This window comes from Mastomys coucha, unplaced genomic scaffold (assembly GCF_008632895.1).
Source record: "Mastomys coucha isolate ucsf_1 unplaced genomic scaffold, UCSF_Mcou_1 pScaffold6, whole genome shotgun sequence".
Lineage (NCBI taxonomy): Eukaryota > Metazoa > Chordata > Mammalia > Rodentia > Muridae > Mastomys > Mastomys coucha.
Genome location: NW_022196912.1, coordinates 9945035 through 9965174, shown reverse-complemented (window position 1 = coordinate 9965174; position 20140 = coordinate 9945035). Strand labels below are relative to the sequence as shown.

At 42.9% G+C, this 20140-nt stretch overlaps 1 protein-coding gene across 2 annotated transcripts in view; it reads right to left on the bottom strand.

Annotated features, from left to right (window-relative positions):
* Positions 1-14824: 14824 nt before the first annotated feature.
* Positions 14825-20140, bottom strand: part of Kcng3 (potassium voltage-gated channel modifier subfamily G member 3) — a 51894-nt gene continuing 46578 nt past the window's right edge. For both annotated transcript variants that reach the window (XM_031356746.1, XM_031356747.1), the window contains exon 2: positions 14825-17928. In XM_031356746.1, the coding sequence (XP_031212606.1) occupies positions 17283-17928 (646 nt within the window). In that variant the 3' untranslated portion in view covers positions 14825-17282. The remainder of the gene's footprint in view (positions 17929-20140) is intronic.

Below are 20140 nucleotides of genomic sequence, written 5' to 3'. Positions count from 1 at the left end.
ACCACTGCTGTGACCTTTCTGAACTACCAAGCAGCCTTACCCCATGTGCAGTCATCAAGAAGTATTTACTCAATTGTAAAGGAAAATAAAACACTGCCCGATTTAAAAAAACAAAACAAAACAAAAAGCCGATGATAACCTCAAGTGTATACTCCTTGTGCCTCTGCCTCCCCAGTCCTGTGCTCTGCGCCCAGCTTATTTATTTCTGTAAGCCCTCCTCTTTCTACCTCTCTTCTGATTTTTTCCTTTTTAGATAAGATCTGGTTGTACAGCCTAGGCTGATCTCAAATTCCTGATCCTCCTGCCTCAGCATTCCCAAATGTTTGGATTTTGTTTGTCTTGGTTTGTTCTTTTGAGAGTCTTGCTATGTCTCTGTGGCTCAGGATAATCTTAAACTTATGCCAATCTTATCTCGGCCTTCTGTACACTGGGATTGAAGACCTGAGTCACCACAACGGGTTTTATATTTTCTTAATGGACATAATGCCAACCACCCTTTCTTTTTTCTTTTTTATAAAGATTTATTTATTATTATAAATAAGTACACTGTAGCTGTCTTCAGACATGTCAGAGGAGGTCATCAGATCTCATTACGGGTGATTGTGAGCCACCATGTAGTTGCTGGGATTTGAACTCAGGACCTTCGGAAGAGCAGTCAGTGTTCTTACCCACTGAGCCATCTCACCAGCAGCCCCCCAACCCCACCCCCGGCAATGCCTTTCTAGTCATAGCAAAGGCATTGCAGTCAAAACCTGGCGGACAGGCTCATACCTAAATTCCCAATACACAGGAGACTGAGGCAGAAAATTAGCTCTCAGCCAGCCTGGGCTACATGTAAAACACAAACAGATAAATGAAAAATCCCCACAAAAGCTTGGCCTTGGCATGGTGGCTTGCATCTGTAATCCTAGCACTGTGAGGTGGAAGCAGGAGGAATGGAAATCTAGGGTTATCCTCAGCTACACGGTGAGTTTGATGCCAGTCTGGAACACACTGAGACACCATCTCAAAATGAACAAACCAAAACCAACAAAAGCAGCACTCATGCATGTGTGTGCATGCACACACACACACACACACACACACACACACACACACACACAAGTTTTAGCCAATCTTCCAGTGTTCACTTGGAGCCAGACACAGGCTGGGAGAAACAAACAGAGAAGAGAACCAATGAGCCCAGAATCAGTAGGAAATAATGGGAAAGAACCATAGCAGTTTCTCTTAGTTAAAACCCAGACCCAGAGAGATTAATTAAGCATCTTAGGCAAGTGCAGGAGCAGACAGCTCCACAGCCATGCTCAAACAGAGCACTGTAGTTGTCTTCAGACGCACCAGAAGAGGGAGTCAGATTTCATTCCGGGTGGTTGTGAGCCACAGTGTGGTTGCTGGGATCCGAACTCAGGACCTTCGGAAGAGCAGTCAGTGCTCTTACCCGCTGAGCCATCTCACCAGCTCCCATCTCTTGCCCTTTCTACTGGATCCATTCAGCACCTTTTCCTTGCTAGACAATAGCTATAAGTATCTTAATTCATCCCTTCGTCCCCAGTCTCTGTATCTGCTGAATCTAGCTGGCAGTGAGCTCTCTAAGCCTGATGTCCTCAGTGAGTCCGTCTGCAGGTCGAGCCCACCTCTTGGGTGGCAAGAGGAGTTTGCAAATCAGGATTCTATGAATACTGCAGCACCTCTCACACCCTGCCAACCGAGTACCAAAACTCTTGGATCATCCATGCATGCAACCCAACATGCATCACCAATCCTTAAGGATCTATCTCTGAGTGAACTTGAGAATCACTCCTGCAGGTTCTCAACGAGAGGGCTGCCTTCTGGGATATCATAACAGCTGCTTAACTTCCTATCTTCCACCTCACTGATCTTGGTCCCCAGCTCAAGGGAGAGTCTGGTACCCAGGGCAGTGAGGTGAGAATAGAGGTGACATCTATTGACTGCTTGTTTCCCTGTGTTCTTTACTGTCTAATGTACAGAGTATGTCATCTCTGTTCATTTCAAAATCAAAGGCCAGAAGCTGGAGAGATGGCTCAGTGATTAAGAGCACTGACTGCTCTTCCAGAGGTCCTGAGTTCATATCTCAGCAGCCACATGGTGGCTCACAACCATCTGTAATGGAATCTGATGCCCTCAAGACAGCTACAGTATACTCATAAAAATAAAATAAATAAATCTTAAAAAATTTATTTAAAAAAAAAATCAAAGGCCAGTCAAGTGGTGAATGCCTTTAATCCCAGCACTCGGGAGGTGGAGGCAGGCAGATCTCTGTGAGTTTGAGGCCAGGCTAATTTACAGAGTTGCAGAACAGCCAGGGTTACACAGAGAAACTTTGTCTCAAACAACAACAACAACAACAGAGTCCTGCTGCCCAAGGTCTGGCTCAAATTCTTCTGTCTCAGGAACTTTGTGGCTCCTCAAGACCACACTTGAACTCCACAAATTCAAGACTGGGCAAAGCAGAAAGGCTTGCTCCAACATCTTCAGCAGACAGGAGGACCACCCACACATGCACACATTCCTTGGCTTTAAAAAGGCTACACTGCTCTTGTAGTCTAGTGCCAAAACACATTTTTGAACAAATATTAACCAGGGCTTCCCTGTATTCACAGGCTGAATACAAAAGAAAATGTACTTTGAAAGACCTTGTGTCAGATTTATAGGTAGGAATGGCAACACTCTGTCACCCCCCAGCCCACATCTAACAACATGTTTCTCTGAGACATGAGGGAGTAGTGATCCTTGGAAGTCCTGCTCTCCCCCACTTTTATCAAAACTTTTATGATTTTCTGTGGTCATGATCTTCAACCATGCACACTGGGCTTACACTTCTTTGAAGTTTATGAAAAACAATCCAGTCATACATATAGTGTTCACTTGAACATCCATTATTATTTTTTCCTTAAAAGAAAAACAAAAACCTGATTAGTTCCAAAAATAAAACCTGAAGGGGGAAAAAAGCTCAGACAAGAAGCAGAGCTCGTGGCTAAGCTATGTCACTGTGATTAACAGCACATGAGTGTTACCTGCCTCATGGGCTCTCATCTTAAATGTAATTAGCACAATTTCCCCGTGCTTCCCCACTGTTCTTAGCCTTTATGCCAAATTCTCGAAGCAGCCACTTTAATAGCAATAAACGATGGGAAAGCTCTTCTGGTACAGAGGCAGCCTCACATCTCAGGCAGGGAGCCCCTAGATGGATGCTGAGCCTTGTCAGCTCAGAGTTTCAGGATGGCATTTCTCTGCCCTCTGAAGTCACCATGAAGCCCATAGCCAGCACCTGCTGTGCCAGCTGAAGCAAGCAGAGCTGCTCCAGGAGAGTGATGCCTGATGCTGCCGGCCCATGCTTTTATGGATGTGTCTGTTATGTTAGTGGGACCCTGGGAAAGAATCTGTGCCCAGGCGGAGTGTGGGGCTTAGTAATGATGGTGCAGAGAGAATAGAGGTGGAGGTGAGGAGCGGGCAGTCACGTGCCTTGTTTGATAGAACTAGAAGGGCCTGACAGGCATTCCTGCCACTGGCTACAGACTGAACACCAGCAACACTGGGAGTATAATTAGCGAGACTTCTGATTCAAGTTCACACACAGTTCATGCCCGTGTATATGCATCACCATTAATTGGAATCTAACATTGATCATATTCTTACCATAGAGTAGTAGTTAAAAGAAAGAGAATACCCATGAGCCAGAGGAACCACACAATTGGCACATGGCAACCCAACGAGAAAGGCAGTACCATAGCCAGGAGGCAACTTTCGAGGTCATGGCTCAACTGCAGGGGGGCCACCATCTTGCCTGTACAAGACCGTGGATCCATCCCCAGTACTGGGAAAGGGAATGCTTTAGTGCAAAATGAAGCATTGGCTCAGAAGATTAAGTCAATCAAGAAGGGACACAGCAAGTGAGTAAGTCAGCTCCACAGAGTAATGTCTATTGCATATCAAACAGGAGCTGGGTCTCAAAAGTCAAGATTTATTAGTTCTTTAATGTTCAAGTTATACAAATTTTGTTTTGCTGATGTGCATACAACATGTTTTACATCAAAACAAAGTTGGTGTTTAATAAAATACTATCTTCTTAAGAACTGAAGAGACCAAAAAGCTTCGACCATGAGTTAAATATGGGCTATACATTTATAGGCACTCCCAAAAGTCTGACATAAATATGTATGTAACACAGCCAAGAAAAACTGTGACCCACAGGATCACACACTTTACTACATCTATATTAAGGTAGAAAACAAAATTACATCACATAGACTAAGCTGACATAAAGACTCTTTTATTAGATGACAAAAGCTATGACCATAAACCATCATTTCTCTAAGACTTAACCATACAATTTAATTACCGTAAGTCACAGATTGTAACATGCCTCTTACCCTCCATATCATGTCCTAAACAGGTTGACACAGTAGACCTGACCCATCTCGCGATGCATGTGGCGACCATTAACGGTGGTTGTCAATAGTAGAAACAACAAGATTGAGCACATGCGCATTTTGCATAACCACTGCCATTAAGAAAATGATCAATTAAAAGTGGTTAAAACCAACACCTCCTTTAATCAGCTTCATCACTTCTACCAATAAAAGCCAAAAGCGCACATGGGTCGCCTCTTCCAGAAAATCTTTACATGGTGAAGTATTTAATCCAGGTTTAGATTATCCACAGTAAGACAAGTGATTCTCTCCTGCATGCATGGATTCTGCTGGGCCTGACTCATGAGGCACATGGAAAGATGAGTCACAAGCAAGCTTATTTGACCATATGAGGTTATTTTAAGGCAAGTTCTCCCTCCCTCCCTCCCTCCCTCCCTCCCTCCCTCCCTCTCTCTCAACCCACCTCTCTCTCTCTCCCTCTCTCTCTCACGCATGCACGCACGCACATGCAATTAATTCATCCACCTATGGACTTTATCATATGCCAGTCCCAACTAGGAAGCGGAGGTACAACGTACTCCACATGATACAGACATTAAACTGTAGAGACGTCATGGCTACATCCTTCCCACAATTAAATGAGAACCCTTCCAAACATTTGTATATGACCCCAAATACCCAAGTCTGAATTCTAGAAAAAGTACTTTAAATTAAATTCTCCAATATCTTTGCAGTAAGGCTTTCCACATGAGGCTACTTTCACTATAGGGTTACTTTGACAGAATTCTGGAAAATAACAAAAATGTGTACCAGAACTCAAGCTATTCTGTATTAAAGAGAGAGGCCTTGGTCTTATAAGGAATGGCAGGTGATTTATTGAAGTTATACTTACTCCAAAATCAAAATTGAAATACATAGAATTAAATGATTATTTTTAAGCTCAAAATGGAATTACCATGATAGCGATGGCCAAAAGCACTTTATTTAGTGCAAACCAGACACACACTTCACCTTTACATACATATTCAATTAGAACATGATCCACAACATATAGATTATAAAATTTTTAAAAATCTGTATAAAGCAAACTTTACGGAAGTAGATCTAGTCTTTACTTTCAAGTTAGAAAAGGCCTGACGGGCTCTCTTTGGGATTTCCAGGCGATGGCTTTCTAAGATAGAGTAACACAGATCTGAGTAACAGGCCATTTGGTGCGTTCATGTGTGAGCCATCAATTTGGAGCCTTAGAGGCTAAGAATGATGGATGCTATACACAGCACAAGAAAAAATGTGAGATTCTGCTCTAACCCAAGACTTAGTCTATGTGTTTTTAATTACTGAATAGACTGACAGAATGCTAGTCAATAAAAACAAATTTGATTACCAACTAGAGTCACATTCAAAATGTTTTCCTTAAAAACGGAAGCAGTCCCACAATGCTCCCAATACAAAGATAAACTAATAAATAAATAAACTAATGATAAGGGGGAGCTTTATAAAAAGTTGGACAGTTACCACACTCATTTCCTCAAACTCTCGCTGACATTAAGAGAGAAAAATTCTAATTAATTTGCCCAATAATTTAATCGTATACTATGAAAAAAGCATTGTTTTAGGGGTAGGTTTGGCAGGAATCGCTTATTATGTTTCCATATTAGATTAAAATAAAAGAAACAAAACAGGATTAAAAAAAATTAAAGCTACCTAGCTGGACAAATAAAGATGATGGTGGTGGTGATGCTGTCTGCTAATACTCAGAGAGCTGCACACTGAGCAACTGTAGAGCTTCGCACCCCAAGTTCCTCTCATCCAGGATGCCAGCTGTCATCAGGTTGTGAGGTTGCTGCTGATTCTGCTGTAGGCAGATTTAAAAGCATCCTTGGGTATCACTGGTACCCATCCCAGGACTGTTCCTAGGCTGAAGTGTGCTAACCGGGAAGGTGGGTGAGGCCAATTACAGCGTACGCTCCTCTAGCTGGAAAGATCTGAAGCCTGCTTACTTAGTAATTAAATAAACAGCCTCCACTTTAATTCAAGCACACTTGCATTTCCAGACACAGATACCAACCAGCCACACCTCTGCCTACGGGATGACTCATTCTTCTTGTAACTGTGTAAGGAGAGCAATTAGGAGATTTGACTAATACCCACTTTCTACTCTGGGATATGGCAGGCAGGTCAACTGTTATGACATCTAAGTAACTTGCTACTTCCTGCTCACTGTGCCCAGTGTCACATGCTATCAGTGCAGAGACCAGGTTACGGGCTTACCAAGTGTCTCTGAGAGCCACATTATGGTACCCCCTACACATCCTTGTAAAGGAAACCACCCATGGTGACTTTCTCATCCCCCTAAAACAGCCTGGCTGTGGAAAACCTCTTTTCCAGCCGAGGTAATGGTAAAACCATATTGATGCCACTGACCATCGAACGGGAAAAGGGCAAAGGCAATCATCCAGGAGAGCCCAGAAGGTTCTGAAGAGAAGCTAAGATGCCATATGGGGGCAGGATCATGGCAGCCCTGATCTCTGACCCCAAGGGGCAGGAGGGGACACGCTCAGCCAGGTGGCTGCTCTGAGTTCTTACAGTACCATCTGTGTCCCTGGAGCAAATGAGTTTGTAAATATAGATATTGTCACTACACACACACAAGCACAGCCTACGGAGCAATTCCCTGAGACCTTGCCATTTGGAAGGCTGAAGCAAGGTCAGAGGTCAGACTGTGCTATCTAATCTCAGATTTGAGACTGTCTCCAAAACAAAACCAGGGAGACAGATCTAACCAAGGAGCTTGTGCTGCACTCTACAACAGAGCTAAATAACTCCAATACAAAAGATAATCTCTAATATTTATTTTTATTTATTTGCTTGTTTGTTTCTTATGTGTATGGGGGTTTTGCCTTCATATATGTCTGCATACTACATGTGTATGGTCCCCAGAAGAAGGTGTTGGATCCCTGGAGTTGGAGTTACAGACAGCTGTGAGTAGCCCTGTGGAAGCTGAGAATCAAAGCCTGGTCCTCTGGAAGAGCAGCCAGCACTCTTAACTGCAGCCTCCAAAAGATGTGTCTCTAAGACTTTTGGCTAGAATAATCTTTTCTCTAGACAAATTTTATTAGAACAAAGAGTAGGGTCAGAGATTTGTTTTCAGAATACTTATGAATATTAAACAAAATAATAAAACATCAGTACATTTTTTTATTTTAAAAAGTTGCTATAATTTTCATTACTCTCTAGATGCTAGGAATTATAGCCATTAATCAAGCATTTGATAACTAAGAATTGGGAATCCTATTGATAGCACGGACAATTGTTATAAATAGTACTGAATACATTTATCCTATAGTTACAGCAAAGTATAACTCTATGAAAGCTTTTTCCACAAAATGTGTTTTATAAATATATTGCCCATCAGTGTAACACAAATCTAGATTTAAGACCCCACTAGTTTTGCTATCCATGTTTGCACTGAAGATCAGTAATATTTGCTCAGCATATTCATAAGATTTGTTTAAAAGTATAGCCATTAGCCAAAGCCCTTCAGGACATATGTATGAAATTAGAGAAATGTGGTGTTCAGTCAAACACTACATTAGCTATGTTACTCATAAAGAATGTAGGGGGGTGGTTCTGATGCTCTGATCGGGAATCTGTTTATCGACGCTGAAAGTCCTCGCCCCCCCAATTAGCTTTTGATCTGTAAATAAAAATGACAGCAGCCAATGGCTGGGCAGAAAGAAAGAGGTGGGACTTCCAGGTTCCTGAAGGCTAGGAGAGAGGAAGAAAAAGGACAAACCTGGGACCTACAGGGGAGAGCTTTGAAAATGCAGGTGGAAAGGGAGAGGGCCCAATGGGCTTCGCTGAAGGCACCCGAGCAGCTAAGCTGATGTAGAGGTGTGGAAGTGTGATGAAGGTAAGGGCATGTTAACCTCGGGAGGCTTAGAAGCGCCTGACCACTGAGCTAAACAGTATATTAAAAATAAGTTAATGTGTGTGTGTGTATTTCACCTGTGGATCCGAGATGGCTCCTGGGTGGGGGTGGGGGTACGTGTGTGACTCACCAAGAGATCAAAGTGGTGTAGACAAAACTAACCACAACAAAGAATGTCAGCAGGGATCCACCAGAAATCTGTCCTGCTAACACACCTCCAAGTGGCCTTCAAACATCTGAATATCTGTTATTTGCAGATAATAGAAATTTTTCCTTTACTTCTTTCCTGAAGGGATTTCAGGATGATTGAATTCATGATGAATGACAACAATTTAAAAAATCTAGACTTAGTACTTATATTTTAAAAAGCCTTAAGCCAATGAACAGATTGTTATAAAAATTTTAAGATAAAGAAAAGAGGTGGGCTGTATATGTGACTGAAGGTGTCTGCAGAGACCAGATGAGGGCATCAGAGTCTCTGGAGCTGGAGTTATAGGTGGTTGTAACCCTCCTGATGTGGGTGCTGGGAGCCCAATTTGGGTCCTCTGCAAGAACACTACATACTCTTAACCACTGAGCCATCTCCCCAAGCCCCAGAGAGGCTCTTTAGACTAAACCAGGAAGAGGGGTTTCGAGGTGCAAAGTTTATCCAGCGAGCATCTGCTAGTATGAAGGCAGCTAATAGTCAACTTTGTGCACCCCACAGGCCCAACAGTAGCTACACTTTTCCTGGCTTCAGATAAAGTCTGTCTATGTAGACCAGGTTGCTCTCAAATTTGGAATCCTCCTGTCTTAGTCTTTTGAGTATTGGGATTACAGCACAGAATGGCTGCATATGGAGACAACACCCATTAAGTAAAGAATCCTACTATGAACACATGATTAAAAGAATTAAAGAAAAAATAGCCAGATACCTGGAACACATTTAGCTTATTTTTTCTAAGGCAGGTTAACTATTAAATCTTATTTTTGAGACATCTCCCTTAGAACTCAGCAACATGTTTCCTTTGTAGAAATCTATTATGGATAGATACAGGCTTCAGTTCTACCAGGAAGCTCAATTTTCAAGCTTTTCTATGGTGGCATCCCTAAAACATACAGAGATATAGAGAAAGGAGGGAGAGAAGGGAGGAAGGGGAGGGAAGAGAGAGAGAAAGAGAGAGAGAGAGAGAGAGAGAGAGAGAGAGAGAGAGAGAGAGAGAGAACTTCCAACATGCCAAGAGGTATCTTGCTTGTCTGAATCTTTGAGAATCCAAGACCAGGAAACAGAGAAGTATTGAAAGGAACCAACCAATAGAAACAAGTCATCTTGTATCTATGTCCTAGTGTCTCTGTATCCTTAGGCAAGTGAACAGGAACTCAAATTAAAAGAGTCAGCTTAATAGGCTCAGAAAGCATTCAATGTATATCAGTTTCAGAGTTGTTTAATGCCATTAGTGGGCACTTCTACGTCTTTCTGCTTCATTAGTACCTTGTAAGGGACGTAGAGTCTTATCAGCAAAATGTCTCCTGACACAAGCAGCCCAGCTCAACTCCCATAAAGCCTTCCCATCTGTTCATGAAAACACACTGTTAGGAACTAATATCCTGTCACAATAAAAACACTATATATCTAGGAATACAAAGAAAATCCCCAGTCTACAGCACTCCAATCGCAGTGTTATGCCAAGGGGAAAGAGTGGAAATTTCCCTCTGGGATCGGGAGTAAGAACAGGATGTTGCACTAGCCACTTACATTTGACATTGTACTGGAAGTTCCAACAGAGGCAATTAGGCAAGAGAAAGAATCAGGAAGTGTCTAGATTGCAAAGAAAGAAATAAAACTACTTCACTAAGGATGTTGTGAAAATTCTTAGAGCAGAGAAAAACCCAAGAACCCTTTGGAAGCTGTGAGCTGACAGGGGAATTCAGCAAGGCTGAGGACCAAGATAAGACCAAGATAAAGCAATCAGGATCACCACACCCTAGCAATGGGCACTCCCAAGATGAAATCAAGATACTACCAGAAACAAATGGAATGGTAGCCCACAGTTACAGATTGGAATATTTAGTACTGTTAACATGGAAACACCATCTTAATTGATTTTAGAGATTCGATGAGATCAATACCAGTCCAAACTTTTAATTACCACAGCTCCTGCATATGGTGGAGTGCTTCTGAGTAATCTCAAAGCTCCTGAAACTGAGTCCAGAGAGAGAGGACTAGGTTCAAAACTAGCCTGGGCTACACAGAAAGTTCAAGTCCTTCCTAGGCTAGTTAGTTTTTCTTTTTACTTTTTTTTCTTAAGATTTATTTATTATTATAAATGGGTACACTGTAGCTGTCTTCAGACACACCAGAAGAAGGCGTCAGATCTCATTACGGATGGTTGTGAGCCACCATGTGGTTGCTGGGGATAGAGCAGACAGTGTTCTAACCACTGAGCCATCTCTCTAGCCCCTGGAAAAGATACTTATCTCTTGATTTTTTAAACTTACTAAAAGCTGTCATCTTCTGTATGTTTCTGCTGTAGAAATAACTGGGAAGGATGTACTTCAACAACCATAGAAGAAACGCGTGGCTTGGATCTGAATTTAGCATTTGAAACTGGGAATATTACTTTTTCCTATGGAGGTGAAACTATCAGGGCAACTGGCTCATACAGGAGGGAAGAAGACCCCCACTGGAATGACAAGTAAGACATAGACAAAAATGTGTATTTACTAATTCATTGTATATCAGTATAAGAAAAATCAATCTGTCACTATGTTTCCAGTACTGGCTGGTTTTGTCAACTTGACACAAGCTAGAGTCATCAGAAAGGAAGGAACCTCAATTGATGGAATCCCTCCATGAAATCCAGCTGTAAGGCATTTTCTCAATTAGTGATCAATGGGGGAGGGCCCAGCCCATTGTGAGTGGTGCCATCCCTGAGCTCTATAAGAAAGCAGGCTGAGCAAGCCATGTGAGCAAGCCAGTTAGCAGCACTCCTCCATGGCCTCTGCATCAGCTCCTGCCTCCAGGTTCCTGTCCTGTTTCAGTTCCTGTCCTGACCTGACTTCCTTACATCATAAACAGTGCTGTGGAAGTATAAGCCCAATAAACCCTTTCCTCTCCAGCTTTTTCATCCATAGCAACAGAAACTCTAAGACATTTCCTTTCTTACAAAACAGATAAACACTTTGACATTCATACCCTGCAAATGCCTCTGTTCTGTTATGGGCAGAATTGTAGACGTTGAAAACAATACCAGTAATTGAAGTCTAACAAAAGGAATCTCTCCTTATGGCAACATTATGGGGAGTTTTGGTTTTAATGATGCAGGCATGTACGAGGATATAGAGTCATTGCTTGTAGGTGAACGTCAAATAGCATTCTCCATGGCTTTTACCCACTGAATGTTGCTTATTCTTTGACCTGGATTATGCAGTTGGAGTCATGTGGTATTAAATGCCCACCAGAGCTACTAAATGAAATCTGAGCATAAGAACTGGTGTGGTGGTGTGTGTCTATAAATCCCAGCACTAGGAGCGCTGCTACACAGTTGAGGCCAGCCTGGGTTACACACAAGATTCTGTATCAAAAACAAAAACACAATAAATAAACAAAAACAAAAATAAAATAAAGTATACTAAAAATGCAGATTATCATGTTCCATTCCCTAACCTGGCCATTAAGCCTACACAAAAGGACAGAAGCTAAACTACACTTCTGGGAAATGTAGCTCAGTGAGAATGTGCTTCCCCAACATGCTTGAGGTCCTCCGTTCAATCCCCAGTAGGAGAAACAAGGGTTAAAGTACTCCCTGGGAATGCCTGAGAGAACTGGGAAATCTCAAAGTGTACATGTTAAGCTGTCACCTAGTGGAGCATCATCACCATACTTAGTGACACTTCACAGGTCTAGGGAAGGTTCCACAACAAACAGAACAGTAAAGCCCTAATTTTCTTGCTCAAAAAAGAACCGTTGTGCCCATTCCCATGGGTGCAGATGGGTTCTTGAAAGGCAGGAAGTGACCACCATATGAATGCTTGCTGGACAAACATAGTGTATGCAACCTTCCCTAACCAACTGGAGCCTGTTTAGAGCTCTTGATTAAAGCTTCCCGCTCAGCTGTGGCTCTCCTAAATAATGCAATGACAGTAATCAACTGCCTGTAGCATGAGCCCACGCACACACACACACACACACACACACAGAAACATGCATTTTTTGAAAATTCTACTGAAGGGCTAGAAGGGTGGCTCTGTGGTTAGAGTGTTTGCTTAGCATGTATAAAGTCATTTTCCAGCACTGGGGATGACAGTGGGGTCACGAGAAAGAAAAAGACAAAACATCTCCTAGAAGTATGAAGTCCTTCTGTACTCTGTGGCCCATGCCTGTAATCTGAGCATTTGGGAGGTAGAGACCTGAAAATCACTAATTCAAGGGCAGCTTGGGGCCAAGAGGCAAAGACAGACAGATCTTTGTGAATTCAAAGCCAATATGGTCTACACAGGATAGCCAGGGCTAAATAATGAGACGAGAGAGAGAAAGAGAGAGGGGAGTGAGGGAGAGGGAGAAAGAGAGGGAGAGGGAGCGAGTGAGCAAGCTGACTAGGATATGCGGAATCCTGTTTCATAAATTCCAAACAAAATCAAACAGATAAAAATAGAAATTTGAGTTCCCTAAAGCTTTGCACAATTCCAAATTTTTAAGGTCTCTAAAAACAATAACTGTGTTTAATTAGACCTGAAAGTGAGGAAAGAATCTCTAAAGCACTGAAGAAAACTGTTTTAGAGTATGTATGTATGTATGTATGTATGTATGTATGTGTACCATATGTATGTATGTATGTGTGTATGATGTGCACAATGTATGTGTGGCTGGTATCCTTGTAGGCCAGAAGAAAGGATTGGATCCCCTAGAATGAGAGATAGGATGGGTTGTGGACCACTAAGGGGATGGTAGGGAACAGAACTAACATTATTGATAAGAGCAGCCAGGGGTCTTAACTGGTGAGCCATCTCTCTAGCCACTAAAGAATCAGCACTCCCACTGGGTGGGAGAAATGGTGTAGAACCTGGGGTGAGGTAGACCAGAAGGCTGCCCACATCTCTTCAGTCTTGACTTCCTGTAACCCTGTAGATACTTACTCAAGGTTTGACTGGGAGATCAGTCTGCTGTGTTACACAAAGAGCACATACCTCCATCAGGCCAGAGGGGCTACTTTGCCACTGTGTGTTAAGTTGAAGTTGCAAAGCTTAGCTGTATAATAGAACTAGGAGTTTTCAGTTGTTTATTTTCATGTCTGTAAAGAAATGGGAAACAAGCTGCTTCTAGAAAATATCCAAACAGCTAAGACAATGAATTCTCCTCACATCAATATCCAGATCCATCCCATTCCCACTCTGCAGGGTCACAAGAGATGTAAGCAGGACATGCACTCAAAGATTGAAAAGGACTGATGAGATGGCTCAGCAGGTAAAGGTGGTTGTTTCCAAGCCAGATGACTGAGTTCAATCCCCAGAAACCACCTGGTGGATGCAGAGAACAGACTCCTGTAAGATGTCTTCTGACCTCAACATGCATGCATATGCACAGGTGTACTACAAACACATAAAATAAATAAATGTACTTTAAAAAGATTATTTTGACATAGTGACAGCTACTATGAATGAATGGATTTTAACATTTTAAAATAAGAATTTGCAAATGTGAAATCATACGTAACAAATAGGAGTATGTGAACCAGCAACTCAACAACAGTAATAAAAAATTAATAAATAAAAGGGGTTTGGAGGAGAGCTGGGCATGGTGGCGCATGCACTTCATCCCAGCATTTGGGAGGCAGAGATAGGTGCATCTCTGAGTTTAAGGGTGCATCTCTGAGTTTAAGGCCAGTCTGTCTATACAGCAGTTCCAGGACAGCCAGGGATGCACTGAGAAACCCTGTCTCAAACAAAAAAATAGAGAATTTATTGAGTTATATGCTCAGTTTTATATATGATCTCTATTTTGTTTCCCTATCTTCCTACTCTTGTTTTAGAGAATACAAATCAAGTTATGTGTAAGAGGAAGGGATCATATATGCTCAAACAAAGTCAAAATAAAGACTCTAGGATCCCTCCCTCTTCAGTGTTCTGAGGATATTCAGTGTTCTGACTCCTTGGGGTGGTGGGGTGGGGGGCAGCATTTCTGCCATGAAGACCAAAGTGTGAAGACTGAAAACTGAAGACCAAAGTGTGAAGACTGAAAACGTACATCTCAGGAGACTCTACCTCAGCAGTTTAAAAAATACATGTGTGTGTGTGTGTGTGTGTGTGTGTATGTGTGTGTGTGTGTATGTGTCTGTCTATAAAAGTAGTGTGCAGAAGCTCACAGAGACCAGAAGAGGGCATCAGATCCCCAGGGTCTGGAGTTTTACACCGTTGGGAGCCAGCACATGGGTGCTGGGAACTAACCCCAGTCTTCTGCAAGAACAGGAAGTGCTCTTAACCACTGAACCGTCTGTCCTAGGGGTTTGTTTTTTAAAGCAGCTGGATGTTGTAATATGTACCTGTATGTCTAGCACTTGGGAGGCAGAGGCAGGAGGAGTGTCACAAGTTTACGGTCAGCTTTATCTACACAGCAGACATCCTTAACTCTAAACAAACAAACAAACAAAAAACAACAAAATAAGCAAATAAATAAACTGAAATTAAATTAGTAACATTCAGAGAAATCTGCAAAAAAAAAAAAATGTCTGTTTCTAAGAAGCACCAGCATCCTAAAGGACAAAACAACTCTGTCATGTTTTCTCACTTACAAATGAACCAGTTTATCATGTCTCATCCCCTTGTTTACAAACAGGTGCTGTTAGTAACACCCAAGATGCTCCTTAATGAAAGCTAGCCCCCATGAGCAGTCCAGTATCGTCACTTGCTACCTAAAAGCAACTCAGAGCTCGAGTGGCTTCCCATGTGTGGCTCTCCACATGCACGTTCGGGTCTATCTGTCTCCTCATCTCCTCACACCAGTTTCTGCCCTACATCAGCCCATCTGTAACAGACACTGTGAGGACCTGGTGAACTGTGTGTGCTGGAGAGGGTCCCAGCTCAGTGGAGTACTAAGTTGCTTAGAGATGTAATACATATTCACATGAAGTATCTCAGTGCCAGTAAAATTAAAGGCTACCATATTCTTGCTAATAATATAGATGAGCTATCATCTGCATACGATTTGCATAAATCACAAAGCTTAAAAATAAATAACGCCAGGCCATATGCTCAGTTAAAATGAGACAAAAAGCACATAAATAACAATCTAGTGTGTAAAGTTAGTACCAATGAAGGTACTAGGAAGAAATGGTGAGGTTTTTTTAATGGGCAGTATCACATGAATTTAAAGAAGGGATCTTGGGTAAAAGGAAATGATTTTGCTATTATTGCCTGATCATGGCAACAAGAAGGAAATGTGGCCTGTGACGGTTTCTGCCAAAGCTAGAGGGCTGTGCAGAGCAAACTGCTGGGCCTGCTTACAGGAGGCAAAGGTTGCAGCCCCAACTGTGGAGTCACCACACACTCTCATGCTTTGGTTTTTCTACCCGGAATGATAAAAGCTAGACTGATGGCTAAGATTCCTTTAATGGACACTTCTGGCAAGCCTTTCTTTGACAAGTATGTCCCAGCCCCTAACCTGCTTCCTTCTACCCTGACAACCACGGTGCACAAACTAAAGTGTTCATGAATCAGAAACTGTGTGTGTGTGTAGGGGGCTCAAGTGATTTCTTTATTCTTTATTGAAAAAGTAATATCCTAATTCATACTGTAAAAACTTAGTAGTGAACAGTCAGCACTTTTGCACACCAGCACTCTGGACAGAGTAACATGGCTCAGTGTCTGATACCCTTGCAAGGAGAGTAACCAGTGTGACCGTGCTTCACAAGGGTGAGGAGTCAGGCCAGAGAACGACATCTGCCCTGCTTAGCGACACTGGACTAAGATAACATTTCTCCTTTTACGACAACCTAGTGACATCTTATAAGTATGGCTGTTGTGCCAACAAGCTCAAAAAGTATCTTTTCTTCTTTATGAGCCTTGTGGTACTGAGGAAGAAGAGCTGCAGCAGAGAACTCCGTTTCGAACACTGAAATATCAGAGCATTTCTCTCATCGATTTATATTAGAAATGCTCTTGGCAATCTGAATGCTAGGACTCTGAGTCGCGGCAAGCAACTCTAACATCACCCAACGAAGTGCTAAACAACACAAGGGCTCCGCTATCATGTACTCTTTGGAAATTATTTCGGTAAAGTGGGAGCCTAACTGAAAAGAGAAAACATACTTAAGGTTCCATGAAGTTGTAAGATAAGAGAGGTGACAGGCACAGAAATTAAGCCGAGGATAGGATAGAGAAGAGTGCAAAGTTTTTCAAATAATATTTTTGCTTTTCTCTAGTTTCGCGATACAGTTTAAATTTGGGCCAACTTTTTAAAGTATTTGTTAAACAGTTCCCACATGTGACATATGTTTCCAGGATACTTCTGACATTGATATGAGAAATTATAAAACATTTAGAAACGAAAATGTTAGTCTCAAAAATAACACTGTTAAGTTCCAAGCTTCTGAATTCGTTAAGATGGAAAAGCATTTGGAAAATAGTGCCTTTATGCTTTAAAGTGTTCAAATAACAAGCTTAAGAACAGCCTGCAACATTGTAACAAATAGCAAGCTTAAGAACAGCCTGCAACATTGTAACTGTGCGAGGCAAGGTGGAGGGAGATGAGGGAATAAAACCAGGTCCTAGTGCTTTCTCTTGTGCCACTGTCCTGGGTGTGTGGTCCCAGTCCTGACTACTCCTTAAGTAAACCACTTTATCCCTTAATCTGGGAAGGATAATGTCACCCTTCCATCAGGAGGACAACACCACTGCAGTGCTCACCCAGGGAAATACACGTGGTGAATAAGAAGTAGTGTCAACTCTACTAGATGAAACGTGCACAAGGACTGATTTGCAACACATTAATTCAGGAACTCAGCCGAGAGGCTCCTACTATATCTAGCTGATCTAAACTTCAGCTCGTGGTAGCACTGCACAAAGCTATGGTAGATGAAAGTGATAGGTAATGCCAACAGAACAATCCCACTGACAACACAAACTCCTCCAAGAATTCTCCCAGGCACCGTGATAGGATACATATCTCCATAGCCAACTGTAGTCATAGAGATAATCACCCACCAGCAGGCAGCAGGGATGCTGGCGAAGTCCTTGTTGGATGTTTCCAGGTCCAACCCATGTTCAAGGAGCTGAGAGAGTGCACTAAAGATTGCCATGGCAACACAGATGAAGACAAGTAACATAACCATCTCTCGGTAGCATCGCTTGAGAGTCAAGCCCAGTGTCTGCAGACCAATGAAGTGCCGGGCAAGCTTGATCACCCAGAAGATCCGCATCATTCGGAGGACCCTCAAGGTGACCCCAGCCCTCTGGAGTTGAGAGTTCTCGCCTGTAAATACTGTCATTAGCACAGAGATGTAATAGGGTGTGATTGCCAGTAAGTCAATGATGTTCAGGGGTCTCTTGACAAACTCACACTTGTTTTTGGAGACGATGAACCGCACGATGCACTCCGCAGTGAACCAGCCTATGCAGATAGCTTCAATTATCCTGTCAAGAGAACAAAGGGAGGATTGATCATTTTATTTTTAAGCATTTTAATAGCTCTTCGGTTTCTTCAGATAGTACTACACTGACATATTAATTCAGTCACAGTTCCAGAAACCATGTAGAACAGACAGTGCTAACATCATCAGAGCCACCAGGACGCAACCGGACAATAAGAACTCAAGGTTAGGTGACAACTGACTCCTGAAAGGTTCTTATACATTAGCCCATATGAAATACTGCTAAAAATGAGTAGGTGCCCCCCCCCCATTAGCTCTTGGGAAAAAAAAAAACAACCTGCCCTATCTGGCGGTATGAATTTAGCTCAAGCTGATCTAACCACAAAGTAAGATTTCACATATTCTTTGAGGACAGTGGTTCCCAACCACGGGTTTACAGTGGAGGGCGGGGCAGAAGGGTTTTGTTCCCACACGGTGAAACACGTCCTAAAATGTGACTCTTCTCTACCCTGCAGTAGGCTTGTGTGGGAGACACTGTGGCTGGGGGAAGCTTTCAGGAACTGCACGGATGGATGCCCACTGCAGAAGAGTACCAGGTCCAATTCCCTCAGTCAGGAAAACAGGTTCCCAGGCTAAGGAGTCCTGGGCTGGACCAAACCGTTACTGCAATCTTCCCCAAAGACCACAACTACTTGGTTTGTTACTTTCACAATGACATTTATGTAGCATATAGTTTATTTTAGGATGTATTTATTTTTATCCTGAGTGTATGAGTGTTTGCCTTCATGTATACATGTGCACCATTTGTGTGCCGTGCCCACATAGTCCTGAAGAGGGCGACAGACCCCCCTGGAACTGGAATTATAGTCAGTTATGAGTTGCTATGTGGGTGCTGGGAATCCAGCCTGAATCCTCTGGAAGAGCAGCCAGGGTTCTTGGCACCTAGTCTTTGTGGTATAGCTTTAGAATACAAACAGTTCTGCACAGAGCCATTATTTCTCAAGTGTTCTAGCATCCTAGAGCTAAGAAGCAGGCTCCTTAGAAGAGGCTGCCGCATGAAGGCTTTGGCCACCCTCATGTCCACCTGATCTACACTCTAAGACTGAAGAAATCCAATCTTAGCATACTGGTTAGGAAGCCTGATTTGGAAGGGCAGCTAATCCAGAGGTAACTGTAAACTGACTTAAACATTCTAATTCCAAGTTAAAGTTATCAACAGTATTCCATCCCTCACCTAATCAATGCAGTGGATGGAAGAGGCAGACAACACTATAAAAGGAATCACTCTAAGACCACTCCATAGAACCCAAACTGCCCTGGATATCGCTGAAAATAGGTAAATACAACTAACCAGGTTTTTCCTTATTATGAGGCTTTCCAGGGCTACAAACATCAACTTTATTAATCTTTACTTTTTTTTGAATAAGTATTTATATTCACATGGTTCTAAACTACAAAGCTGGCCAGGCATGTTGGAACACGACTGTAGTCTCAGCATTTGTGGGGTGGACACAAGAAGATTGGGAATTCAGGATTAGTCTCTGCCATAGAGCAAGTTAGAACCATACCCCCCAAAACATGGAACTATATTCCAAAATCAAAACCGCAAACCAAAAGACTACAGAAAGAAAAATCTCAGCAAGGAACAGTGATGTGTGCCTACAAACCCCGCAGCCACGGTGATATGTGCCTGTAGACCCTGCAGCCATGGTGATGTGTGCCTGTAGACTCTGCAGCCATGGTGATGTATGCCTGTAGACCCTGCAGCCATGGTGATGTGTGCCTGTAGACCCCGCAGCCACGGTGATGTGTGCCTGTAGACCCTGCAGCCATGGTGATGTATGCCTGTAGACCCTGCAGCCACGATGATGTGTGCTTGTAGACCCTGCAGCCACGGTGATGTGTGCCTGTTGACCCCACAGCCACGGTGATGTGTGCCTATAAACCCTGCAGCCACGGTGATGTGTGCCTGTAGACCCTGCTGTCATGGTGATGTGTGCCTGTAGACCCTGCAGCCATGGTGATGTGTGCCTGTAGACCCTGCAGCCATGGTGATCTGTGCCTGTAGACCCCACAGCCACGGTGATGTATGCCTGTAGACCCTGCAGCCACGGAGATGTGTGCCTGTAGACCCCGCAGCCACGGTGATGTGTGCCTGTAGACCCTGCAGCCACGATGATGTGTGCTTGTAGACCCTGCAGCCATGGTGATGTGTGCCTGTAGACCCTGCAGCCATGGTGATGTGTGCCTGTAGA